This window comes from Salvia hispanica, chromosome 3 (genome assembly GCF_029641045.1).
Source record: "Salvia hispanica isolate PSC_SH4W2 chromosome 3, Shi_PSC_v1, whole genome shotgun sequence".
Classification (NCBI taxonomy): domain Eukaryota; kingdom Viridiplantae; phylum Streptophyta; class Magnoliopsida; order Lamiales; family Lamiaceae; genus Salvia; species Salvia hispanica.
Window position 1 is genome coordinate 53428181 of NC_142694.1, and position 27758 is coordinate 53455938.

The following is a 27758-nucleotide window of genomic DNA, read 5'->3' on the forward strand; positions in this document are numbered from 1 at the left end:
TATTCCATACAAATAATGAAAATAAAAATAAAAAATTGGCTCATCAAATCATATGAAGGCTACAAAATGGATACAAATTCATTAATTTCAATATGCGAATTTGCAAAACTGTAAATAGAATTAGAACAAATTGAAGAAAATTAACATGAAAAAAGGCGAAATTTGGAATGAAAAATCCCCGAATCATCTGCGAATCTCCCTTCTTCCCATCCCCTTCTCTCTCCGTTATCATCTTCGCCGCCTCCTCATCCGCCGCCGCCATCTTCTTCTGCGCCTCCTTCGCCTTCAGCGCCTGCAATTTGGAGCGATTGTAGTACGTAACGCCTAAAAGCGCCAATCCATACCTGATCAGATTCACCGGCGTGACGGTATCCTTAATCACCGACCACGAGAAGGCGATTAGGAGCCAATTCTTGACAACTCCGGATACCTCGAATTACCGCCGCCAACGAGTGCTGAATGGATGCCGCTGTGTTTGTAGCGATAGGAAATTTAGAAGGGTTAATTTGGGAATAAAAAACCACAACATGAAGTCGGAGTATCAGTGAAAACATAATACCCCAAACTTTCTGGTGTAAGGAATTGCTGGAACCGCTGAAATTTTTGCCAAATTCGGTGAGGTCCGACAATTTAGTGCCGGGTTGTAAGATAATATTGCCCGCTACCAAACGGGGGAGAAGGTGAGATGTTGGCCAGTTTGGGTGAGCTTTTATGAGGTATTATGAGTTTGTAAGGGCTATTAAACATAACCTTAGTAAAAAAAATATATTTCTTCTCACTTACTTCTCTCTTACTTTATTCTCTCTTCATCTCTTTACTCTTTTTAATCTCCGTATTGAAAAAAAATGCCTCCACTAATATGGAACGAAATGAGTACTAGTATTTAGATTGAAATTGGGAAACACGTGTGTCTAACATTAAATTTGGTTCAACCTTTCTCTTTGAAAAATAATTAGAAACTTTTATAACGATAATGTTTTAATGTATAACTAGTAATTTAAGAGAAATAAAGAAAGAAAATGTAAAATAATATTTAAAATAATACAGATTTTATTGTATACTCCCTCCGTCCGTCATTAGGAGTCCCGGTCACTTTTGCGTACCCGCTTTGTAAAAATGATAATAATAAATAGTTAAAGTGGAGAAAATGTAAGTAAGAAAGAGAATAATGTTGACAAGAATCTTATCTAGGTTATTCTCTCTCTTACTTTACCATTTCTCAACTTTCACTATTTATTACTATCATTTTTACAAAACGAATGCGCAAAAGTGATCGGGACTCCAAATGACGGACGAAGGGAGGAATTAATAATTTTTTTATTATACCCATTTCGAAAATAACAATCTAAAATAGTTATAATAAAAAAAATGTAAAATACGAAAGAAAATAATGTTGAAAAAAATTTAGCTTATATTTGGACAAATGTTGGACAAATGTAGTATCTGATTCAATTTGGTTGTCAATTTAAAAATAAATAGCAATGACTAGTATACATTTAGTTTTAATTCATTTTTTAATTAACTTTAAAACTTTAGAAATGACTAGAATATAAACTTTTTATATTTTCTTAATTTATCTCACAATGGTCAATAATGCTAATGTAATAACAATGTGTATATGACAACGAAATTACTTTTCAGAAAACAACATCATTATTAGTTCTCCTTTTTATTTTCCATTTTAATTATTTTTGTTACAAGCATCGGGGAAAATAAGGCACAAAGACAATCATATACTTCTAATATAGGAGAAAAGTAGTAGTAGTTCCAGTCTTCCACCCCGTGCAGGCAGGCAGTTACACCTTAGTGGGATGATCCTGCATTTTCGACAGCGCCTTCTCGAATTGGGTCCACTTCTGCTCCAACGTACCGTTGAAACCGATGGACATCCTAATCAGCCCGGGCGAGATCCCGCACTGTTCCTTCTCCTCCTTGCTCAGCTCGCTGCTCGTGCTGCTCCCCGAGCACGACATGAGGGTCTCGTAGTATCCCAAGCTCACCGCCACAAGCCCGAATTGGCTGCAGTTTTGGAGCAGTTTCAGTAGCCGGTTCGCCCTCTCCTCCGTCTCCATGTCCACGCATACCAGCCCTCCGTACCCGTACTCCTTGATCGCCATTGACTTGAGCGTGGCATGGTCCGGGTGGTCCTCCAAGCCTGGATAGATGACCCTGAGCCCGAGCTTCTTCATCCTCGTGGCGTACACCAGTGCCCGGTTGCAGTGCTCCTTCATCCTCAGCCCTAGGTGAGGGAGCCTGCCCGCCAACTCGAACGCCACTTTCGGGTTCATCGTTGGCCCCAGCAGCATCAAGCTCCCGTCACGACTGTCCATCAATGAGTTCACAAAGCTTGCTGGTCCACACACTGTGCCTGTGTTTTATTTTATTATTAGGTTCATACTAGTATGGATTAGACTAAATTACAGGATTGGTTGTACTAGTATCATGATGAAATCAAACAAAAACACAGAATTTAAGGACAAATTAAAATTGTGCACTGCCTTCTTTTTTCTTTTAGAGTGAACTACGTGTACCTTTCACTTTCACATATAAATGGTACATGATATTTATTTTATATCGTTTTTGGTATCCATGACAAAAATAACTCTAAATACTAAACATGTGATTTTTTTGTTTGAAGGATATTTTGGAAAATTTCAACTAAATGGGTACCAAACATGTCTTTTTTTTCTTTCTTTATTATTTCTTTTTTCCTTCTTTAGTTTCTTCTTCTTTCTTTTTTCTTCATTTTCTTCTTTAGTTTCTTCTTCTTTCTTCTTTCTTCATTTTCTTCTTTCTTTTTAGTATTTTACACTTTTATACATACATCTAATTGCATTCATAATATAAATCAAGAACAAAACACCTAATTAAATTAATTATTTAAAGAAATTAAATCATTTGAATATTTTTTATTAAATTATTTTATACTCATTTTAAGGTTAGAAACACCTAACTAAAAATATTCAACTCTTTATATCATTATGAATACTATTCACAATTTTAAATTTTTATTAAGACTATATTGGTTAGTTATTAAATTAATATAAAAAAATAACAAAAATAATCATTATTATTATATAGTAATATATGATTCGTAATTTTAATAATTATACTATAATTATTTATTAATTACTACAAATATTTAGTATTATATCAATATTATTATTATTATAATTAAATATAATTATAATTAAGTATATTTGAATGATACTAAAAAATAAATTAATTTAATTTATACCATCAAATTGATTAATAATAATAGTATAAAGAGTGAGGAGAATGAGAGAAATATTATAATATCATTTTTGGTACTAGTTTTGTGTATGTCTAAATTATCTATGACACAAATGGAAAAATGTATTTGTTTAGAGGGCATTTTGGGGTGAAAATCACATGAGGTACCAAAAATATGGTTTATAGGTAAAAAAAACGACATAAAATAAAAATCAGGTACCATTTATGTACGAAAGTGAAAGATCAGGTACCATTTATGTAGTTCCGTCTTTTTTTTTAAGTCAGTCAATTCTAAATTATGGAGCCAAATAACCAATAAGGACATCATGGCATATGATCCCGGCCATAATTCGGTTTGGATACCATCAACTCTAGACCAACGCTTTTTCCCACATCGCAGCTTAGCTTATAAAGAAAGCACATATGAGGCCAAAAAAATATACTCACGAGTGGTGGATTACAAAAAATAAAGAATCATGCTTTTTCTTGGGTCCGGATTTTTATTTTCGATTCTTATTAAGCTTGGTTAGCCATGGTTAAGCATGTACCAACTTCAACAGAAACGAGTATTTTTTTTTAATTGTGAGTGCCTAAGACAACTTTAACTTTATGATAAATTTGTATTTAGTGGAGTAATTAACATCAATTTTCACTAATAATGGTATGGAAATAAGCAGATTAAAGGGGAAACAATGTACCTGCGATTAAATCGGCTGCACCGCTAATGAACTTTGACATACTGTGCACAACGATATCCGCACCAAGCCTAGCCGGAGAGACCAACATGGGAGCGAAGGTGTTGTCGACGACGGCTGTGATCCCCTTATCATGCGCCATCCTGCATAGCTCCGGCACATTAGCAACAGTGAGCGTAGGATTAGACATGGTCTCAAAGTAGAGCACATTAGTCTTTCCCTGGACCATGGCATTCCGCACTGCCTCGTGGTCACGGATGTCCACAAACGATGTCGTTATGTTGCAGGTGCGGGGCAGGAAGTGCGCGAGCAGCGAGTGGGTCCCGCCGTACAATGTGCGCGACGCCACCACGTGCCCTCCTGCGCTGCACAGCTGGAGGATCACGGAGGAGACGGCCGACATGCCGGAGGCCGTGCAGGAGGCGGCCCAGGTTGAGCACGGTGGGGTTAAAGTGGCGGCTGTAGGAGAAGAAGCCGCGGTCGGGGCCGAGCTCGCCCATGATAATGCGACGCATCGTCTCAGGCTCCATCACGGTGAAGGTGGCAGAGGCCTCGATCGACATGTTCACGCCGCCGTGCTCACCGAACTCGTGGCGGGCATTGGCCAGCGCCGCCGCGGGGTCCTCTGGGTGCCGCGACAGGGGCTTGGAAAGGGTATGGTGCTTCGTGGCGGCTGGGAAGGGGTCGCAGTGGTCGGAGGAGGAGCCCGAGCGTTCGTTGCTGCTAACCACGGACGCCATTTGGAAGGTAGATTTGAATTTTTTTTCTTTGGCTTTGGCTTTGGTGAGAGACTAGTGAAATGGTGTCTCTATTTATAGAGTGGAAGGTTTGAGATTTATTCCTATTTTATTAAGATTATGTCGAATTATTCAGTAAACATGATCAAGGTTAGTAATTATCATTAATTCATTATGCAAGCTAAATTCCTAATTGCAGACTGCGACATTAATTTGTGCTTGGCTCATTTTGCTACATTTCTCAACTTTTTAAGCGGATGAGATCTTCAGTCCCGCAGTTTTTTATGCTTCACCATTAATTTTATTTATTTTATAGTAGTAGAAGTTTAGAGAGTAGCGGACTAGCGGTAGGACTAGTGGTTAGGGCGTGTGTTCGTCCACTACTGGAGCCGGCTAACGGATGACGGACGAACGAGACAGACGAGCGGTCGGGCATCGGTGGGGGCCGTTAGCCGATCGCTCGTCCGCTATTGTGGTGACGCAATCGGCGTCCGCATTTTTCCATTTTTTTAAAAAACACTCTATATATACGTCTCGTTGCATTTAATTTCATTTGCACCACTTGTGTTAATGAGTTTCTCTTCCTTCTCTCTTCATTTCTCATTTGATCTGTGGATATAAAATGGCTAGCGATGGGGATGCTCCCGACTCGCGGCGAATTAACGAAGAGGTGCTGGCCTATACATTTGCGGAGATAAATCGGTTGGTGCAAGAGCACTTAAACCAACAGCAGCAGCCGACTGTCCCTCGCCCCATCCATCATCGAACTGTAGTCACCTGTGATCACCTCGATGCCCACCAACGGTTGCTTGACGACTACTTAGCTGAGCAGCCGTGGTTTGGGGAGACCTTTTTCCGGCGGCGTTTTAGAATACACTGGCCACTATTTATGAGTATCGTGAACGCTTTAGAGCGTCAGTACAAGTATTTCCAGTTCAGGGAGGATGCGAGTGGTCGATCCGGTCACTCGCCCATACAGAAGTGCACTGCTGCAATCAGGCAGTTGGCTGACCAACATGTTTCACGAGTACCTTCACATAGGCGAGACGACTGCCCGCGAGTGTTTGGAGAATTTTTGTCAGGGCGTCATTCACATATTCGGGGATAGGTATCTTCGTAACAATACCCAACAATTTCTCCAAACAAACATGCCCAAAATGTCATCTTATGCAAAGGTGCATGATTTTAATCTTTTTTCCTGCTAACACGAGAAGTGACATACTTAAGAGTCATTTTGGTCGTCTCACAATAAGAGTCACACTTCATTTTTACCATAAATGGTAGGAATGTCTCATATTCCACTAACTAATTTTACTCACATTTTATTATAAAACTAATATAAAAAAAGTGAGTCTCATCTTTCACAAACTTTTCCAACCCACTATTCTTTCTATATCTTAAAACTCATGTCCATAATAAGATTAATCTTTATTAACGCTTTTCATTTACTTTCTACTATATTTCTTAAAATTTATGTCCGATATATACAGTGGAAAATAAAAACGAGTATTCTAGTAAACGGTGTAAAGCAGCTAGGGTATAAGTTTGAAAGAAGGTAGGTGAATAATTATAAAACGGAAAGAACAAAAAGGTCTTTCTTTGACTTTAGGTACTTTTCATTGGTTCTAGTAAAAACTCAATATTGGACGGCTGTAACTTAACATCTTTTTACCCATTAATTTGGTCTCCTGTTATATTGATATGGACATAATATTCTATTTTTTTTGGAAGGGAACTAATATTTTTTTCATATATTTATTTATATTTTAGTATTATTTAATTGTTATTATTTTATTTACATTCCATAGTAGGTATGATTTGATTTGCTTTTAATTTACTTTTTTTAGTTTATAGGAGATCTTTTTGTACCACACATATTATAAATATGTGTGGAGTCTTTTGTTATTATTAAGCAGAATGAATTAAATTAATATTTATCATATCATTCTCTCCCTCGGTTCTCCCTCTTGGAGAAATAGCCAGTTTCTCAAAGTCACACAATTCATTTAATTTCTTAAGATAGGAATTAATCTCATATGAATTCCTATCAAATTGGTGTTTTTATTAGGTTCGCATCCTCCAATTGATTTCCTTTCTACCACCATGTCCGTTTTGCTGTCAGACTCTCCTCCTACCGCTCCTCGATTTTTTGGTGTTAAACCCATGAGATGGATTTTTGATATTCAAGAATATTTTGACTATTATTTGTTCTCTGATTCCGATCGCCTGTTCTTTGTGAGGTTATTTTTTGACCATCCAACATCTGTATGGCTCCATAAGTATCGACGCACAAATCTTGATTGTTCATGACAATAATTTCTGGATGCTGTTTATTGTAACTTTGATGAGGATGTCATTTACTTGGCCGAGACAAATAAACTTCTCAACAAAATTATAGAGGCAGACGCATATTTAGCTAAAAAGGAGGCCACCTCTGTTTCTATCATTGAGCCTGTTGCAAAAAATGATGATGAGCCAACAACAAATGTCAAGTCTGATCCCATCATCAATGGGATCATAAAAATTGATGTGAATCGCCTCAAAAGCTGGATGAGCCAATGATTTTGGCGGAAACCAAATCACATAACCTAAAAATCACTGTTGTCATCATTGGTTATGTCACTGAAGTCGCGGAAGAGATCTCATGTCCAACGACGGTTTCTCTATCACTCGTTGCGGTCCCAAACGATATAATTTTGTTTGCAGACGAAGGTCCAAACAAAGACATCGACAACGAGATGGAAGATTATTTTTCTAACTTCCACCTTGAGGGCAAGGTGGTTTTCTGACTTCCACCTTGAGGACAAGGTGGTTTTCAACGATGAAAAAGTTGATAGGGACCTGATATTCTATTTTATTCTGAAAGGGAGCTGGTATTCTCTTCATATATTTATTTTATTTATTTATATTTTGGATCATGCCACCATTTCCAAGTCCCCCCTATATTTTGGAGCTGGTATTCTCTCCTTTTGCTGAATGTTGTTGGATCATGCCACCGTTTCCCAGTTCCCCCTATATTTTAGATTGTTTCATCTCTTTAAGATATTTTCTGGATTTTAAACAATTTTATTTCAAAGTACGGTGGATATAATTGGATTATTAAACCGTGAAATAGGGATTGATAAGCTGTATTTTAGGAAATTAGGGCACCTGCAGTTGTGCTACGAAATTCAGTCATATTTGAACCATACACTAATTTTGTTTTTTATCAGTTGACACAAGAAGTTTTATTTCAATCACAAAAAATATAAAGCAATCACAGAATTTCAGTTTCATTTCATCTTTATTTGGCTCAGTTCAAGTATTATGGAAAGCATAGATTATTAAATTCCATTTTAAATGTTAGTATATATGGCATTGTTGTTGACAAATTGTTAGGATAAGATCATATATTAATATGGTACCGTATAATGGGTAGTGAAACCAATCACTATCCTGTTAACAACAGAGAAGAGCATCAGTTGATAATATAGTTAGTCAATTTGCAATCAACATCGCTGATTATTTAATGCTGTAATTAGTTTCAAACTCCGTATGATGGGCGACAGGCGACTAGGGCATGCAAGTTTTGTTCTATAATAAATGGCCCCAATTTACGTAAGCCCAATTAATGCAGTTTCGATACAAGGCCCAATTTAATAGCCTTTCCACTTAACAAGTTACTCCCTCCCCTCCGTTTCATAGTAATAGAGTCATTTTATCATTTTGGTACGTTCCATAGTAATAGTCATTTCCCTTTTTAGTAAAAGTCAACACATTTTCCCACATCTACTTTACTGTCTCTTACTTTATTCTCTATTCATCTCTCTATCTTTTTCATTTTCCACTTTATTCTCCCTTTACTTAACTCACCTAACACAATTTTTCTTAATCTCCATGCCGAAAAGAAACGCCTCCATTATTATGGAACGGAGGGAGTACTTATTAAATTGTTCTTGTTTAGTAAGGAGCAACTAAATGGCATCCCAAACCCAAAATGTCACATTAGTTGTTGAGAGGAACGTGTAAACTCCAAGCATAATAAGTGAATTAAATAAATTTTCAACTTCCAGCCTCAGATTCATATATATATATATATATATATATATATATATATATATATATATATATATATTCATTTTTCAAGATTTGTGGCTACTCATAGAACATTATTTATTACTCCTATTTTTTTATGAATAAATGAATTTAAATTTAAAGATTGCACCATAGAGGGACTCAAACTTGAGGAAGATAAGTGATGAAATGTATCCCAAAAGTACAATTACAACATTTGACATTACTGACTTACCAAATACGCACAGTATTTATCAAATTTCCATAACAAAGAAGAAATGAATGCAAACCAGCTATTATTTCATCTTTTCCACTACCAACAAACACATGAACACAACACTTCAATTCTACATCAAAATTCTTCCCATTGCTACTGATTCAACAACTAAGACACTAAGCACCGTATACTATAACTTCCAACGGATTATTCTCCCTATAAACATAAAAAGAGCACAAAATTCATAGCAAAAATAAAAAAAAGTAAAAAAAATCAGCAAGAAATCAAGAAAGATAAAAAAAATTTAAAAATATAACTACATCATCTTGCAATAAGGCCACTGAACCTGAGCGGCCCTTTCTGCTTGAGTAGTATCTTGAGCTGCGCCTTCTGACACTCCAATTTGCTCCCCAAATGCTTACTACTTGTGCAACCGATCGCTCTCACCACCTTTGGAAACTCCACAAACCCCTTTATCCCTCTCTTTATATGCGGATTCTCAGCCTCCTTCGTCGTCAAACAATTCCTCTGATCATCTCCATTTTTTATTTGGAGCTGGGAGAGCTTCTCCTCGAGGAAGAACTTGGCGTCGGAGAGCTTCATCTGCAGGCGCTCCTCGCGGATGACCTCGGCCGTGCGCAGCATCTTCCTCTCCTCCTCCATGTCTCTCTTCATCTTCGCCATCTCGGCCTTGTGGGCGGAGAGCTCCGCGGAGAGGTCGTGGCAGGCGCGCTGTAGCGCCTCCCGGGCGCGCCTCTCCTCGGCCAGCTCCCGTGCGAGGCGCCTGTTGAGAGACTCCATCTTCTTGCGAGCTTTGCGCTCAGAGTCCATGTGCGGCTTGATGAAGGGTAGGTCGGAAAAGGAGGCTGTGATCTTGCGGGATGATATAGGGAGGTGGAGCGTGTGGATTTGGGTGTGATCTTGTTGTTGGTGGGAGATATAAAAGGGATTCTCATAGAGTTTCCAGGTTGGGGAGATCGGGGTGGGAGGGAAAGGTGGTTCCACTTCCATCACCATTGTCATCATATCTCCCCCATTCTTGCACACCCTTTCTTCATAATATATTATGGTTTTTTTTAGCTTGGGCCTTGGGTGTTGATGTGAAGAGTAGGGCCGACTAAGATGGATGAAAATTCTTATTTGGAAGATTAAAGTAAGAGACATGTATCACATGCAACGCTTGTTGGAATTTAATGAGATTCGATGGTGGGAGGTGGACGTCGCCGAATTGTATACATTGCTGAATTGTCTTGTTTTAATCTTTTCAATACAATACAAAACACATACATTAATGTTATTTCTAGTATTGTAAAGACGAGTGACTTTAACTAATAATATGTCACAAAATAAATAGTAGGACTAGACAAAGATTTGAAGTAACTGCTTATATATATGTAGTGACTCTTAAATGGTGCTGTTGGTGATGGGTCTCACTCACATGCTTTAGTGTGAGTTAACTTCACGTGGAAAAGGTGAATGTGCTTTCGAGATGCATACACAAACCACACATGTGTCTCTTTTGATTAGTTTTTATTGATATTGAACAATGATGAGTAAATTATACTCCCTCTCCCAAGGTAGTCGGAGTATTTTTTTAGGCAACGGGATTTAAGAAATTGGTGTGTTTAAAGGTTAAAGTGAAGATAGTAAAATAAGAGAGAATATGACTCAACTAACTTAAGACGGAAGGAGCAATAAGAATTGATGAATTCTAATTGAGCTGAATGCAAATCTTTGAACAATATACTGTATATGCCTAGAGTCTGAATTAAATGTAGTAGTAAGTCATTTTGTAGGACAGGTGGATCTATTTTCTGAGGGATAAGAATAGTGAGTCCAATACAGAATGCGCAGTCTGATTAATTCAGTTATTGTACTTGATAAAATATTAACTTTATTATGTGGGTAGCTTGGGACTGAATCTATTAGTATTCCATTAATGTTGTGGAGTAATAATTAAAGTTTAGTTAAACTAATAAAAAGAGGTAATACAGTGGAAAAATGGGGTGTCGAACGCAATGCATGTAATGATTGTAGCGTTTCACTTTAACCACATGGGATGCTCCGCTGCTGTGTCACCTTCCAGGGTCCCTCTCCCTCTATCCAACCACCTACTATTTCACACAATCTTAACTAAGTTTATATCATATGTGGCATGGGGCGACCTCAACTATAGTCTATATATCCACTCTTACGAATACTACCATTAGTCATTACTGTCTAATTTCATCAAATATAAACACATCAGTTTTAGTTTCATATATAAAATGAATAATTTTATCTTTTAAGTCATGGACATGAAGCATTGGTGGGGCAAATGACCCTAAAAAATTTATAACCTTGCTACTTTTTTTTTAATCAAATTTACTTGAATTTCTCCAATAAATGCCCCTTCTCAATATTTCAATTTTTTGTTTATAATATATTTTGTCCCTCCCACACCAAACATCAATTCCGGGATCCGGCGTCCCTGTGGAAAAGGGTTATAATTAACCGTATCTTTAGATCATAATTAAATCGATAAAACTTCTTATTATAACTTCAATACACGAATCTTTCTATTTATGTATGAATCATAATTGCGAAAAGGCGAAAACATGGCCAAACACATATAGAGCCATAGAGGTAGTGGAGAACTAGAGTGTCCCCAACGGCCAATGGGTATACCAATTCATAATTAAGTCCAATAATGCAACAAATAGATTAATACAAAAGAAATGAGTGATGTTGATAACTTTATAATTTAATTGGCAATCACTTGAAACATCAATATTTCCTCAATCTTTATCATTACAAAACACCAATTCGATCGTGTGAAAGTGTAGGCTCCTTCGCACATCAATCAAAATAAAGGGAATTTGGTCATTAATTTTGGGTTTTAAAATATAAGTCTTGTACTATTCATGTGACAATTAAGCATCTCAAAATTTTTACCACAATTTTCACGGGCTACCATATATTTATTTATATTGTAATTATAAAATTAAATAAATAATTAAAAATTACTTGACTAAACTAAAAAAGCACATAATAAAATTTGTGTCTGCATATGTACTCCCTCCGTTTCACTATAGTTGAGTTGAAACTTTTTGGCACGGAGTTTTAGAAAGTAATGTTGGGTGTGTTAAATAAATAGATAAAAATAGTAAGAGAGAGGAAAAGGTAGAGTGAATAAAGTATAAAGTGAATAAAGTAAAAAAGAGAAAAAAATGACCATATTTGGAAACGACTCAACTATGAAGAAACTTCTCGAAATGGTAAAATGACTCAACTATAATGAAACGGAGGGAGTACTATCCATATATGGTGTGTACTTGTTAACACTAAAAACCATTGTTTAACTTGATATACATACACAACAACTTGTAACAAATAATATTATCACAAATATTAAATCTAAAAAGGAAAAGAGAAGGGCCAACCCCAACAAAGTCGGGGCACCATACAATTCTGCTATCATTATGCGATTGTAGCCTATAGGCCTTACAATCCACACAAAATGCATTGGGTTTCTGCCTTGCTAATTTTCACTTCCCCTACCTTATTTTTTAGTACTAAAACAAAGGAAAAAAAATTTGATCCCTTAAAAGTTAGTAACTCCCTTATTCTTTTCATTGTTCGGCACATGTGCAAGAGTAGATGTAGGGCAGTGCTTGATGAAAAAGAGGTTGAATTGTTTGGACTTTGGAGTTGTAAGTAGAAAAGCTAAATTCAAGTTGGCAGAGACAAGAAGTGAAGTAGTGGGGCTAAAGAATATGAAAGAAGTACTAGCCTTGACGTTGACGCTGGGCTACCTCGTCTGAGCTTAATTATTAGATTCGATATTATTAGCCCATTTAAATCATTTGTGTGTATATCAACAAAAATTACTTTCGCTGGCTTTAATAGAGTATTAGCCTAGTTGTTACACTTGATTGTGCACTCAGAAATATTCAAGAAGAGCCTTTACCAAAACAATGCAATCTCATCTTCCCAAACAAATCTGACAAAAAACTCCCTCAAAAAAAGAAATAAAGAAACATACTAACCATAAAATAGCTATACAGTTGCAATGGACAGTTGAACATTTAGAAAAACAACATTTGGACTGAAAGAAGAAAGCATAAATTTGCATTTGTAACAGATTCAAATTAAAGTTAAAGTTGGAGCTGAAGCTGCGGATTATTTTGGGTTATGGATCTCCAGAAGCAACCATTCTTGTCTCCGTAACTTTTCACTAGCTCCAATGAATGCTCAACGCTCAACATCTGCAGAGACGAAGCCTTACGTAGGAGTCGATGTGGCAGCTTCTTCATACCTTCACACCAATTGATAGACAACCGTGTGAGGCATGGCATCACGGAGAAGGTCACAGACTCCTCTTCTTCCGCTGTTATGTCCTCCCACTCCCACCATTTGTGGCAGCCACTAAACGTCAGCCCCTTCAGTTTAGGGAACACAACAACATCATCGCTTGATGAAAAAGAAGAAGAAGACGAAGTTTCTACTCCCAAAAGCTCCCTTCCCACCAACTTCATTTCTGTTATTTGCTTAATGTAGAGAACTTCCAAGAAAGGTAGTTTCCCCATAGGTGGCAATGACACCACCTCACTTAACTCAATGAGAGTAATCTCTTTCAACAAGTTGAGTGGCGACGGCATCCAATGTGGAAGTCTGGACTCTGGAGCCTCTAAACCCCCATATTTTCAGTTTTTGCAGCTTCTGATTCGGCTGCAGAGCTTCTATTATGTCTATCCACAACAATGATGCTGGTGACAACTCCTTTTCATCCATGAGCTCATCACAGAACTGTACATCGAGTCTTTGGATGTGCGTCTTGCTCCTTAGATCTGCTTCTCGAGCATCCTCAACCAACTCCTCCACATCACTTGAACTACTAGCGTGGATTTCCAATTTTAGAGTTCCACTAAGATGGCTGAAGTGTTTTAACAATCCCAACTTGTTGCATTCACTTCCTCCATGGAATGAACTCAATCTGTGGAGACCCTTTAGTTGAGTTAGACCCTGAGGAAAACGACGACATGCAGGAGTGTGCTCGATTAGAAGGTGCTGCAGGCTTTCGAGCGTATGGAACCCTTCGGGAAGTCCAGAGAGATCACTGCAGCACTCAATGTTCAAGATATGTAATTCAAGCAATCTACACAAGCTCTCTGGTAACTCCTTTAACTTATTGCCACTTACATCGAGATGTCTCAAGTGAACCAAATTCCCAATTTTATTCGGAATCTCTTCCAGGGAGCAGCATGTTAATAAAAGAGTATGCAGTTTAAGCAAACTACACATGTTCTCTGGTAACTCGGTTAATTTTTCATTGCTACTTAAGTTAAGGTGTCTCAAATCGACCAAATTGCCAATTTCAGCTGGAATCTCTTTAAGAGAACAACATGCCAACATAAGACTTTGCAAGAAATGAAGCTTACAAATGATTTTGAGGTCTTCCATGGAAACTTTCGAACCACTTAATTTCAACCATCGCAAGTGAATCAACCTCTCCATTCCTTGTGGCGGAGGACCAAACAATCCCCATTTAATTCTAAACACCCTAAGACTTGTAACGCAACCACATATATTTGTAGGTGATCCTTCTCCCCAGAATAAGCTACGATATTCTTTGGCCTGAGAAACTAATAAAGGGTCACACATTTGACAGCCTCTCTTTGTAACTTCAGCAGCCTCCACTCCACCATTATTCTTCCTAACAAATCGAGCAAAATCATGCACTATATCATGCATTTTACACCATTTTATCTGTTCCCTCGAGTCATAACTTATCTCAAAGTCTTGAAACAAAGAACTCATTGCCAACTTGTTGAAGTACTCTCTTCCTTTAAGTTCCACTCCACCATTTTCACTAACAGAGCCTAGGTAACCTAACGCCATCCACTCTTCTATCAATCTCTTAACATTAATTTTCAAATCTTTAGGATAGATGGCACAATATAAAAAACAACGCTTGAGAGTAGGGGACAACTCATTGTAGCTCAAAAGTAAATGAGGAAAAAGCTCCACGTCTGCCTTCTCCAATTGCCACATTTCACTCTCTAGTACATTTTCCCACTCTTCCAAGTTGTCCTTGAATTGTAGAAGACTTCCCAAAACATTTGCAGCAAGTGGCAAGCCCTTGCACCTCCTAGCTATTTTATGACCAACATCCTCGAATTCTCGACATTCCTCGTCACCTCTTCCGGAAAGGGATATGTGACGCAACAATCTCCAACACTCTTCATCAGTAAGTTGTTGTGGGAAGTAAATGTCACTGTCTTTGGTGCCCATCATCTTAGCCACCCTTTTATTTCTTGTTGTCACCAAAATTTTACTAGCTTGTGCACCATGTTTGAGATTGACTTTTAAGAGCTCCCATTTGTTGTAGTCTTTGTCCACACATCATCGAGGACAAGAAGGAACTTCTTTCCCTTAATAGAATCTCTTAATTTGTGCAATACCAAATCTAATTGGTTGGTATTTGGAGGAATATCTCTTTTCCCACACTATCAACAATCCCTCTCGCAATCCAATCCACATCAAAGGGATCGGAAACACATATCCAAATTCTTAATTCGAAACAATCCTTTACTTGAGTATCATTATAAACAAGTTGAGCAAGGGTTGTTTTACCGATTCCCCCCATACCAACTATCGACATAATTTGCCAATCGCCACCATTGAGCATCAATTTCCTCACTAAGAAATTCCTATCTTCATCCCGTCCACATACTTTCTCGAGTTCAATTGAAGATGTGGATTGAACTCGCCACGATTTAGGTACATGATCATTTGGCGGAACAGGCAGAGACATCACAAAATTAAAATCATCTTTCTCCTTCAAACTCTGATCAAGTCTAGCTTTCACATTTTGTATTTTCTTTGCAGTATCACGATGAACAACAACTTTCTTAAAACATAAACATGAAGATGGAATGAGGGAGCAGCATACCTTTTGCTTATGTTTAAGAATATCATACTTCCATTCATCCAAAATGTCGTCCATGTCATAAGCAGTATCTTCAAGCTTTTTCAGCCAATTTTGAACACTTTGATCCGTCACTCCTCTTTTTTCTGCATCATCTAGCACATCTCTAATTGTCTTAAGCTTGTTGGAAAGACCAACAACCTCTTTCTTCACGCCTCTAACCAAATTCACTTGGTAATGAATTTGATCTTCTATTGTAGCTGTGATTCTATCTGCCACAATTGAAATTATTGCATCCACCATTATCACTACACTGTCCCCTTTTTTCCTCTGTTTTTTTCTCTGATATTTTTGTGTTCGATGGTGGATCTCAATTCATTATAAGTGAGATTAAATTTTACAATTAATTATGGGTATTCCATGTGTCCTCTTTAGCAAAGTCAACAAAATTGAAGCTATTTCGCAGCAAGGCGCTAGCAAAGTTGTCTTCACCATTTCGTCAACATTGTCGGCGTAACTATTCTGCAATAGATTTTTGTCTTGCACAATGCATCACTCTGATGTGCTTTTTTGTTAAACTATGAAATAAACTTCTCAAATCACATTTTTCAATAAGTGTATCAGACAATTTATTAATTTTACATTCTATTATAAAATTAATATATAAAATCAGAACTTATATTTCATAAATTTTTCTTGCTCATTTCTTTCACGTATCTTAAAACTTACGTCGAATTAAAGTAAGTTTACGAAAAAATAATTAATTTAGTTAAATTTTTCTGCTTTTAAAAAAACACCGTATATTTCGTATATGTCACATGTCATAACGTTAAAGCTTTATTTCACTCTCAACAAATCTCGTTAAAATTGAAAATGTATATTATTCATGTATTAAATAAAAATTGCAATTACTCCCTCCGTCCATGAAATGTTATCCAAGTTCGATATGACACGAGTTTTAAGAAATGTGAAAAAAAATAAATGGAAAAAATTAGTGGAATGTAAGTCTCACATTTATATATTATTTTTATAATAGAATGTGAGTGTAATGAGTTAGCTGAAAATAAAGTCCATTTACTAAAAATGGAAAAAAAAAAAAAACAAAGTGATTCACGAACCCCGAAATAGCAGTGGATAAGATATGGTACTTATATTAACACTTTAAATATTGGAAAAGTTTTGTTGATGGTTCTAGACTCTAATGAGTTAAATATGAGCTACTATAAAATAGAATCACTCTTAAATGAAATCTTACAGTGTCCATGGGTCTAGAAAAAATATGTTGCAGTCCCTATCTCTTCCTCACACGAAAACAGAATTATAAAATAAAATTAAGTTAAAATCTACGATAAAATGCAAACTCATATATTGTACAAACTCCAAACTTGATCTGGACATTGAAAAATGTCAACAGATGATAAAATTACATCAACACAAAATGTCAATACAACATCAACCGGACATTGAAAAATGTCAACAGATGATAAAATTACATCAACACAAAATGTCAACACAACATTAACCGCTGACACTGTGTTGACATTTTCTGTTGATATAATTTTATCATCTGTTGACATTTTCTGTTGATATAATTTTATCATCTGTTGACATTTTTTAACGATCCAGATCATAGTTTAAAGTTTGTAAAGTATTTAGAGTTTGAATTTGATCACATTCCTGCGTAATAAACATTAGTAACAAATTTGCCTCATATGCATATTCAATATGCAAGCCAAAACTTGTAATCTTTTTCCCTCTTATTTCTAATTCTCACTTCATTTATTTTAAATGGTATATTGACATTCAATGCTTCGAACTATTTTATACAGATTTCTCGATTCATATGCAATGAAACAGTATCACAATTAAAAATTATACAGCTGATCACCAAATACACAAAAAATACCATAAATGGAAATGCACCGACACACACGGGAAATCATTTGCTTACATAATAAAATAAGCAAATCCCACTATCCGGACCACAATCAAGTTCAACCCTACATGCGTGGTATTAGAATTCCCAGCTGTAATAATCAATAATGGATTGGAAAATATAATTTCAAATCTTCACCATCACCAATAATGTGTTGATGTAGCATAACAATGAGTCACTGTATCCCAAAACAATGTGAAACTTCACCACAGCAATGCTGTAGATCCACTAATCTAACATTCACCATCTACTCTCAACACAGAAGTAAGAATGAAAGGACACCAAACTATAATGAAAGACAAATCCAAGTACCAAACAGAACACCATTCTTGGATAAAAAGAAGTTGGATTTGAGGGGAAATCTGCAAATTGGCTAATCATACTGTACGGATCTCAAGTCCAATGTAAATGGTTCCATATCAGTGGTTTTTAATCCAACACAATACCTGCATTCATAGCTCATACAAAGAGCTAAAGGATTTAAAATCCTTTAATAAGCAACTGTGGATTCACTAGAAGAATCTAATTGTAATCTATAACTGATATATGAGCCAGAGCCCGTGTCAAAAATCAATCATACAACGACTAAAGAAACGCTGATCAACGAGATTTATAACACAGCAAACGTTATTCTCTAGGGTTCTCGACTAATCATTTTCTTCAACAAAATTGACAGGATTCAATCCAACTTGTGAATTTAAATTCTAGTGTTTATGTATATATAAGCCATGGCGACAAATGAAAGTAAAAGAGAAGAGAAAAGATACACAGAGGAAGAACTAGACAACCTGTATAAGGGGGAGAGCATTCATCACTATGAGGATGCAAATGGTACATCCTCTCACAACTCAAACTCGTCTTCAAGCTTCAATTGCTCCGCGGCAGCTTCTTCCTCTTCATCATCAATCACAAAATAAGGATTATGGACCTCAGGCCTGAACTTGTATCCTGTGAAGATATAGAATGCCAAGGTAGCCAACTCCCCCGCAACCACGCTGGTCCAGAAGTACTTGTACGATGTAATAGTTTCGAGAGCATAGACTACAACCCTAGTGAAGTAAATGTAGCATATGACCACGATGTAATACTGCCTAAACAAAGTGAGCTTCATCAAATTCACCGCAGCCTTGCCATCAGTCTTGGCCGCCTCGCGCAAGTTCTTGATCGACCAAACAATGGGGAAAAGCACGGCGCAGCAGCAGATGACATCTACGAGCAAGAACACCTGCTTCCACGCGATCCAATCCGCCCCAAACGGCCCTGTCTCATCAATCACAACCTGAGCTATGTTGGCGATAACCTGAAGGGGAATCACAATCATCAAAACCTTCTTCTCCTTATCCTGTAAATACGGCTTCAGAAACGACCATCCAGTTCCGATCAAAACGATCAAGGAGAACAACGTGATGCCCTTCAAAAAACTGAATATGTAAAACAGCACATCCCAACCGTGCGCCGATCCGGTGCGCTTAATATACGATTTGTCCTCAGCCTCACACAACAAATTCAACGTCTTCAGCAATACCACAGCCAACATAAAGAAATGGATTCCAAAAACAGTCGATCTCTTCTTGTACAAGACATTGATCCAAAGGGCGGCCATAATGAAATAGATGAGGGAGAGCAGGAAGTAAACCCTAGGAAGAATTGTTTTACCAGCAGAGAGATAATCGCGGCGGTTGGATCTGCCTCCTTCCAAATTGTACATCGCGGAGCGGACGTTCATGGAGACCTTGAGCTGCGGAAGGCAGTTGGCGAAGATGAGCGTGTACTGATCGGCGGAGGACTCGGCGTAGGAGAAATTGAAGGCGGAGGCGGAGGGGGAGGAGAGCTGATCGAAGATGAAGACGCGCTTGATGGCGTCGGATCTGAGGACGCAATTGATCTGCGCATCCTCGATTTGCTGGAGGACGTGCGCCCAGGCGTCGATGGTGCAGAGGAAGAAACCGACCTTGGAGAGCTCCGGCGGGTCGGGGGTGGATCCGGAGAGGGAGAGGTGGGAGACGTTGAGCTCGAGCTGGCCGCGGTGGGTGAAGCCGAACTCGTCGAGGAGGATTAAGGGGCGGGCGTCGGATCGGATCTGGGTGGAGCGGATCTCGGCGACGGAGAAGGAGGCGGAGGCGAGGAGGGTAAGGAGGAGGAGGAGAGGGAGAGACATTTCTGAGTCGGGTCGGATCTCAGTCTCTCGGGTCGAGTGGAGTTAACACTAGAATGGAAAGGAAATGGCTGTAGATTTGATGGTTGGGGTTTATTTAGCGATTATTCCTCTCTCCGAAGCTTCCTTCAAATTCAAGTCGTATATAAATATTAAGATTAAATATTCCAATTTTATTTTTCACAATATTTGAATTTTCCAAGTCAATAGTCTTGCCCACTATATCACGTTATATATAGTGCAATAAATTTCAGGATCATGATAGTAAATTAGAATGAATATACCAGATATATCTTGCTTATACGGATAAAGTTAAGATTGCTTGTGTGTTTTAAACGTGTGTGAGAAATGGAGTAGTATAATTTATGCTTATTTATATGTAAAAAATCAGGATAATTTATGCTCATGCTCGTATTTAATGATATATATGTAATTATATAGAAATAAAATTATATTCAAATTTTAATTGGTTGCACAGTCTGTCGAGAGTTTTCTTAAAAACTCAGATGTTTTCATAACATTGTAATCAAGACATTTGTCAAGGAGTGTAGACTTTAAAACAGGTCAATAAATAAAAGGTGAATGACAGATGGAGTTAGAAATTGGAGTCGGTCGGCGGCGGATTAGTGGGTAGGGGCGGAAACCACGAGGATGATGTTGATAACTCAATTTCATTATGATACTATTTAATATACTAGTAGTATTTATACAAATAAATTGTACTAGTAATCAATGTTCAGTGGGACTAACGAGATGATGTAGATTAATTTCTAATATGATAGTATTGTACTATTGTTTATCACTTCGTGCATAAAATTACATAAAGTATGATAATTAATACCGGCTGGGCAAATATATTGTACTATTCCTTATTTTATCTAGTCTCAATTTATAAATAGTGAGAGGCTATTTCGTCAACTATTTGAGTTGAGCAAAACTTAATTCTTTGCTCAGCGTATTAATGGCGGTAGAAGTGGAATAATCGATGGTTCTACTTTCCTCAATAGTCAACTTGGTGATATATAGATTATATAGATACACTAAGATAAACTGTTGATTGGGCTTATAAGAAATTACTAACCAATTTTCATTTTCTTTATAAATCGATTATTCAACTTTAAAGAATAAATTAATGGCCTATCAGCCTATGTAACAAATGGAAACATTCATATTCCTTGGCGCCGGTTTGAAGTGGTTACATTATTTTAAAAATCATGTTAATAACTTTCCAATAAAGTAATTACTACAATTTACCGATATAATTAAGGACTGAATTTTCACGCTCAACCATAGTTCATGTAATCTTTTTGGCCGTATTTTGCCGAACTTTTAACTTGCTAATTGTTGCATAGGCTTTAAGTATATATACATTTGCAAGTTAATATTAGGTCAACAAAACCCTCATGTCCCAAGTTGAGAGTAAGATAACCACCTAACTTAAGCAATTCATAATTAGGAAGAGATATATTAGCAAGTACTAGTAATTAGAAACTATAGAAGATAGAGATAAATCTGTAAATTAGAATAGAGAAAGATATATTTCTCTCTTATAAAAGGAGTCCCTTCGTGTATTCTAAATCAATTCATAATGAAATATCATACGTAGTTCCTGATACAATAGAGGAAACTTACATTTTAAACGTTTCTTATAAATGTTGAAATATAAATTAATAATCCTCTTATTAACGGTATAATTTTGAGGTAAACGTAACAAGAAAATGATATCACAATTTTTTTGGAGTATATTTATTAGTACAGTACTTCTTTATGTTTTCCCATATGATTTAGGGTGATGCTTAAATTCAAGAATATTTCCATAAAATGTGTTTCTTCTTCTCCACTTGAGAGGTGCATTTTACATGCTTTTATCACTTATATACTGTATTTATGACCTTCAGGTATGAATTTGTCACTTGCCAATTATGTCACTCAATAAAATTTCCACCTTGTTACTAGTATTAAACTTTCTAAAAAACTGTATTTTTTCTATGATGAAGTTCTAGAATCAAGATACGTAGAAGATGATCGAATGAATAAATAATTCAAGCAAAGACATAGCTTAGGAATAATTAGATCTTAGAAACATCAACTTGTGCATCAACATCTGTAACATGAAACAAATTTCAATTCTAACGAAACAGAACATATACTACTAAGCAGATTCCAAATATTTCATAAGCATTTAGTTTTTACATCACACGACTAAACTATCATTAGCCACCAACACCAAATAATCATAATTCATATAGATTTGTGAATACCTTCATAAAATTCTCTGTCTAAAATATAATAGATCTTCATCGAGAAAATGTAATAATATACGTATTATTTAAATATTTAAATAATGTAATTATGTTTTTTTTGGTATTTAATCAATATAAATTAAAGTTATTGCATTTATTTACAAATAATAAAAATAGAGTTAAATACTAATATGAAAAAAAGGAAATAAAAAATCAAGTTCATGATTTCAGATTCGATTGAGCATAATTAAACAGTTTGAGGCTTGTCTCATGGAATAACACTGCTCAAATAAAATACATTGTGAAAAGCAGTAACAACACCTTTGGAGAATGTGTTTGTGAAAGGATTTAAGCGTGAATTTTAAGTCTGGATATGTACGAAAATATACTTATCAGAATCATCGATTTTATAGTTCATATTTCTTTGATTTATTTGTCTCATTGTTTTATTAATTTTATACTATGTCGCATATGTGTTGGGGTTGGGGCACTATCAAAATATTGAAAGTTAGGTAGTAAAATATTAGGAGTAGTTGAATTCGAAAAATAGGTATTTTAATTTTTAATTAATTAGCTCAAGGTGTCGTAATTTCAGCCGTCGCTCAACATTTCCCTTCTCCGAAATTCCTAATCTTTCCTTCACTTAATCTTGTCTTGTGCATTTGGAACCCTAAGATCACAGAAGCTGAGGCCGGATCACCGTTGCGGTGACAAACAGTGTTGCTGCGTGGAATTGGTCTCTATCTACTTGCGACTAAATTGAATTTTTGGGCTTTCGACATTGATTTCCCCGATCAGGTAACTTCTGATCTTCTTCTCACCTTACCTTTCTGCATTTCAATTTTATTTTACTTTTGACTAACTGTGAATAGCTATTTAAAGTGGAATTCATGTTATTCGGTTGATTTTCGAGTTGTATGTATGATTGATTAAATTTATGTAGATGACTTTCATGCTCTTTGAGAAATCATTTGATATTAATTCGGTTATGGTGATTATATGCCCACCCTGTGCACAAGTCTTCGTTTCTAGAGCTCATAAAATCCGAGTGTAGGTAGAAAAACTAAAACTTTTGGATAATCTTATATCTTGTCAAAGCCGTAAATGTTCCCTTTTTTACTTATCTGATTCATTACAAAGATATTTTAATTCACTAAAGCTTAACTTCATACCATAAGGATTCAACCGAGCTTGAGCTCTGACTATTATGTTGGCTTTGTTGTGTTGTAGCCCTATTTTTGACAAAGTATAGAAAATAATATAAGTTGTGTATGCTGTTGTTGCATAGAATGTCCTCTTTTCATGTGTCATTGTGTAATCACTGAAGCAACGTTAATTTCCAAATTCAGTTAAGAACTGATTATCCATATAAGAATCCTGCTGATATCTCTTTGATGATTAAATCAACCCTATTGAATTGTGCTGTAGGTAGTCCTAACTTGGGATAAAAAGGTGTCTATTTTTCCAAATTCCTTCTTCCGTTGACATTTACAATTCTTTTGGTTTCCTAGAAATGGAGAATTCAAATTCAGAAGATCTGTGCTGCATGGAGCCAAATGTTGAGGGAACAATTGATGATCCAGCTTCGACAAGCTCATCCTACAGCCTGTTGGGCCATCACGCAAGTGGTCGTCACGTGGTGGGGGGCATTCAAGGTATGTAATAGTTATAAATCTTGTCATATATGATTAATTTGAAAGTATGTTTGAATACATGCTTTTCTTTGAATTTCTGAAATAGGCATTCAAGATTTGACCTTATCATGAGTTTAGTTCTTCGCCTCTTTTTATCATGCTGATTTAGAATTTAAGAATATGTGTGTATGCGCGCACAAGTGTGTGTTTGTACTACATGATTTTGGGCTCATGTTGTGTTTCAGTGACTAGTGCTGATTTTTGTAGCTCCTTGATGATATATTAGAGCTGAACTATTACTTGATGCATAGATGATGGACATTATGTGTTAACTTTTTGCAAGGAAACAAAATGCTTCTGACCACTCTTTGATAAATCATCAATGGGCTATGTAAAAAAGATTAAGTCATTAACAATCACCAATAATGTCTCCTTACTAAGAATATGTATTTATGAACTTGAAAAAGAATTTTCCTTCTATACCCGTATTTACTAATGTGAGAATAAAAGGTTGTCAATTCAAAGAGCAGCAAGTAGGTTATCTTAAGGAAAACAGAATTTGGTGCATTTTTAATTAAAAAATAGAATGAAATATTTAACGACATCTTTTTGCAGTATCGAGGAATGATTAAAATCTTGAAATGTTAATTTTAAAAATAAAATATACAGTTAAAAATTGAGTTTTGGATGTTAAATCTGGATATTTGTTGTAAGAATATCTTGAAATTTAATAGGGGGCGGACTTTATTGTAATTGGAAGACTGTGTCAAAACCCTTTCTGATATTGTTATTTGCAGTATTGGTACATAAATAGGTGATGCTTTTGGGTCTAAGTAATCATGAATAATTGAATACAATATTGTTTACCTAGTATACATGCTAGCTCACTTGTTTTACTTTTATCTTAAATTTTGATGTCTAAAGTGTAATATTTTCTTTTTCAGTCAATCAGTTCTATGGCGCAAATTTTTTGCTTCTGGTAGCTTATATCACGAGGAGGAGAATTATGTGCTTCATCGCGTAGCTATGCCAATTTGGTTGTTATGGGGTGTTAGTGTTTGAAAATCCATTTCTTAAATTATAGTCTTGAAATAGGCTCCTATGCTTTGACAAGTGATTTGTGAGGAATATAACATTGCTACTGAAAGTCTGAACCTAGTGGTTGACATGGCTATTTGTTCTTGTTCTACATTATTTCCCTCAATCGATTTTATTTTTTTTCTGAATTTTGGATATCTTAGCAGTGTGTTTGTTATGCTGCCGTCCTTCATATTCCTTCCTGCTTCAACTGTTTGCCCATCTCACTGTACTGATTCTCTCCCTCTGATTTTTAGCTGCTGACGTCATATTGTGGAGGCGTTATCGGGTTTCATTTGGCTTAGTTGTCACCACATTATCCTGGCTATTAATCGAGCGCTCAGGGATACCATTTTTATCCCTTTGTTCAGATGTGTTGCTGATTATAGTTGTTCTATTATATCTTCAGGCAAACTATGCCGAATACAGAAATAAGTATGATTCCTTCAACTTTTGTGTCCCACATTTCAATTTTGTTGTGTCTATAATGAGTCGTCTGATATCTTTCTGTTTTTGGTTGCCAGACAACTTCCTACATTACCGGAACTAATTCTATCAGAAGAGATGGTAAACAATGCTGCTGCATCTTTTCGTGCCAAAGTGAACTACATGCTGCTCATGGCTCATGATATTACTCTCGGCAAAGATTTCAAACTTTTTTTCAAGGTTAGCTATGATTGATTTATGAAGATTGAAAGTAGATGATCAAATTAGTGAATGACTTCCCATGTCTTTTTCGTGCCCTTCTCATCTATCTTTTCACCCCATAGTTGGTAGAATGATACTAATAAATTTGCTGAGTGAATTCCAATGCTACTGGAGGATACAGAGGAAACAACAAAGTCAAGACTTCTCTACTTAGTTATTAGCTCATATAAATGTTCTGAGTTAGCGATAGTACTATGATATGTTTTGTGCCATCTCCCTCTTTGAGTGTTGGTTTGGGGGTGGTCCGGTTGATGGGCGACTTGGAAAGAAACCATAAAAGTCCTGGAAGAACTTAGTCCAGATAAGCTCATAATTGGATTGTCTTCTGATACCATTATCCTTTGTTCATTTCCCCTTTTTATTACTATTCCATTACTTATTTCAATCAAGTCACCGAAAATGCAGACACCAAAAGAAATAATTAAGCTTCCACTACTGTAACTCCTTTAATTAGCCAGAGTCATTACTCTCTCGAATGATCCCAAACTGCAGTCTCATTCTGGATATCATATGTCCAGAAGTAATATAACCTTGATTCAGGTGAATTGGGTATGCAAAACCTAGTTCAGTTCTTGAGAAAAACTAATGTTTTGATATTATGTTTTAGTTAAACTAGATAGTTCTTATTGTGTTTACGATCTCCAGCTTAAAGTAGCAGGTATCATATTGCTTAATATCTCCACCTACTGCTCAAGTAAATTTCTTAAATTTTGTGGAATTACAGAGGAATCTTGCGCTCGGAACAGGGCACTCCATAAAAATGGTCGACATGTATGAGTGCAAATGACATGGTTTTGATCTAGTTTAGCACTTTTACGTATTATTTTTCACTGATGTCGATTCTCTTGTAATATGATGTTGGCACTTTTAAATTGATTTTTTTTAGCGCAAGACACCTCTATTGGATACTGTGGATCTTGTTAACCCTGAAAGGAACATTGTCTACTACTTCTGGCTAAAATATGAAATAAGATGAAACAATAAACATATGCAAATTACTTTCATGGTAAGTAGTAACCAATGGGCTTATACCCGTGGCAAGAGAGTTGTCCAGTGCTATAGGCTAAACATGTCAAATAACATGATTATGCAAAACTATCCAAGATAGCATGTCTCTGGTATCTACTCTGAAATAGGCATGTGGCTTTTACCATCCATGTTTTATCCAACTTAATTGGTATGATGAAATTTTATGCTTTTATGCAACAATGCTTCTGCTAGCTGGTTCATTTGGAAGAAGTGAAATTCATGACCTTTGTAAAACTTGCAGGTCGTGATTGCTCTATGGCTCTTGTCTGTGATCGGTAGCTTGATATCTTTTGCCACTCTTTCCTATATAGGTATAGCTGTTTGTCCTTGGTATATTTGCTCGGTTTTTATTCTCTACTGTAACTTCTCAGTTTCTTTTCTTCTTGCATCCGTCGATGTTGCTATTCATGCTTCATCTTACATAAACTATTGGAAGAAAATATGACGGAGATGTAGGGGCGTATGTATGGGTTGTGGATTTTGATTCAAGCATTATGTTTGATAGTTCCATTATTTTGGTAATTTGTATCTCTTTGAAACTTGTCTTAAAAATAACTTGCTAACATGTTGCATTTCCATCAGTCTGAGCTCGGGTTTTGAGTCCCATTTTGTCATAGCAGTATGCAACTGTTGATTTTCTGATTGTCTTACATTGGCAACAGGGATCATTATTTCCATTATAATTCCAGCATTGTACGACAGATTTGGAGACCGAGTGGACCAGTGCGTCGGGATGATCCATCGACAGTTTTCTAAGCATTATAAGATAGTTGATGAAAGTCTCAATAGCAGATTACCTAGGGCTCTCGCCAAAGACAAAGATACTTAATTTTGATCTGCCACCGATTTTCGGAGTAACATCTTGTAAGAATACAGTATCATCTATCTTTTCTCGGCTAGACTTGTCCAAAAAGATTAAAAATTGAAGAAAAGTTTAATCTCTCTGTTTTCCACCACTGATTAAAATGGTTTAACTGTTAGATTAAGGCATGCATTGGGTTGATTGCGGCATGCATTAGCTGAGCATGCATAAACGCTTGAAATAGCTAATAAGCTGTTTATATAAGTTTCAATAGTTTATAAGCTCGTCAAAAAAAATAAGTTTCTGATGAGTAATTTATTTTTGGGGT

The 27758-nt window shown here is 36.3% G+C and overlaps 2 protein-coding genes and 3 pseudogenes across 3 annotated transcripts; 1 reads left to right on the plus strand and 4 right to left on the minus strand.

Annotated features, from left to right (window-relative positions):
* Positions 1 to 1630: 1630 nt before the first annotated feature.
* On the minus strand, positions 1631 to 4712 carry LOC125212973 (methionine gamma-lyase-like; annotated as a pseudogene). The gene is made up of 2 exons (XR_016136580.1): positions 3933 to 4712; positions 1631 to 2368 (listed from the first exon to the last, which is right to left on the minus strand). The product of XR_016136580.1 is annotated as a methionine gamma-lyase-like (transcript).
* A 4286-nt stretch (positions 4713 to 8998) lies between these two features.
* On the minus strand, positions 8999 to 10080 carry LOC125212546 (protein BRANCHLESS TRICHOME-like). The gene has a single exon (XM_048112749.2). The coding sequence runs from the start codon at positions 9960 to 9962 to the stop codon at positions 9258 to 9260; it is 705 nt and encodes a 234-aa protein (XP_047968706.1). The 5' UTR covers positions 9963 to 10080; the 3' UTR covers positions 8999 to 9257.
* Positions 10081 to 12865: 2785 nt separating this feature from the next.
* On the minus strand, positions 12866 to 16427 carry LOC125211742 (putative disease resistance protein RGA1; annotated as a pseudogene).
* A 1941-nt stretch (positions 16428 to 18368) lies between these two features.
* Positions 18369 to 20055, minus strand: LOC125213966 (protein CANDIDATE G PROTEIN-COUPLED RECEPTOR 7 pseudogene; annotated as a pseudogene).
* A 2645-nt stretch (positions 20056 to 22700) lies between these two features.
* On the plus strand, positions 22701 to 27584 carry LOC125211348 (Reticulon family protein). Its single transcript, XM_048111086.2, has 6 exons — positions 22701 to 22978; positions 23692 to 23835; positions 25149 to 25326; positions 25416 to 25557; positions 26870 to 26939; positions 27291 to 27584. Exons 2-6 carry the CDS (start codon positions 23694 to 23696, stop codon positions 27455 to 27457), a joined length of 699 nt encoding a protein of 232 aa, XP_047967043.2. The 5' UTR covers positions 22701 to 22978; positions 23692 to 23693; the 3' UTR covers positions 27458 to 27584.
* Positions 27585 to 27758: the final 174 nt, after the last annotated feature.

Bases quoted from the DNA above. Each gene is read 5' to 3' on its own strand.
- LOC125212546 (XM_048112749.2), bottom strand. From the start codon at position 9,962: ATGATGACAATGGTGATGGAAGTGGAACCACCTTTCCCTCCCACCCCG.
- LOC125211348 (XM_048111086.2), top strand. From the start codon at position 23,694: ATGGAGAATTCAAATTCAGAAGATCTGTGCTGCATGGAGCCAAATGTT. The intron at 25,327-25,415 runs GTATGATTCCTT...TTTGGTTGCCAG, and splicing joins TATGCCGAATACAGAAATAA to ACAACTTCCTACATTACCGG. The intron at 25,558-26,869 runs GTTAGCTATGAT...TAAAACTTGCAG, and splicing joins ATTTCAAACTTTTTTTCAAG to GTCGTGATTGCTCTATGGCT.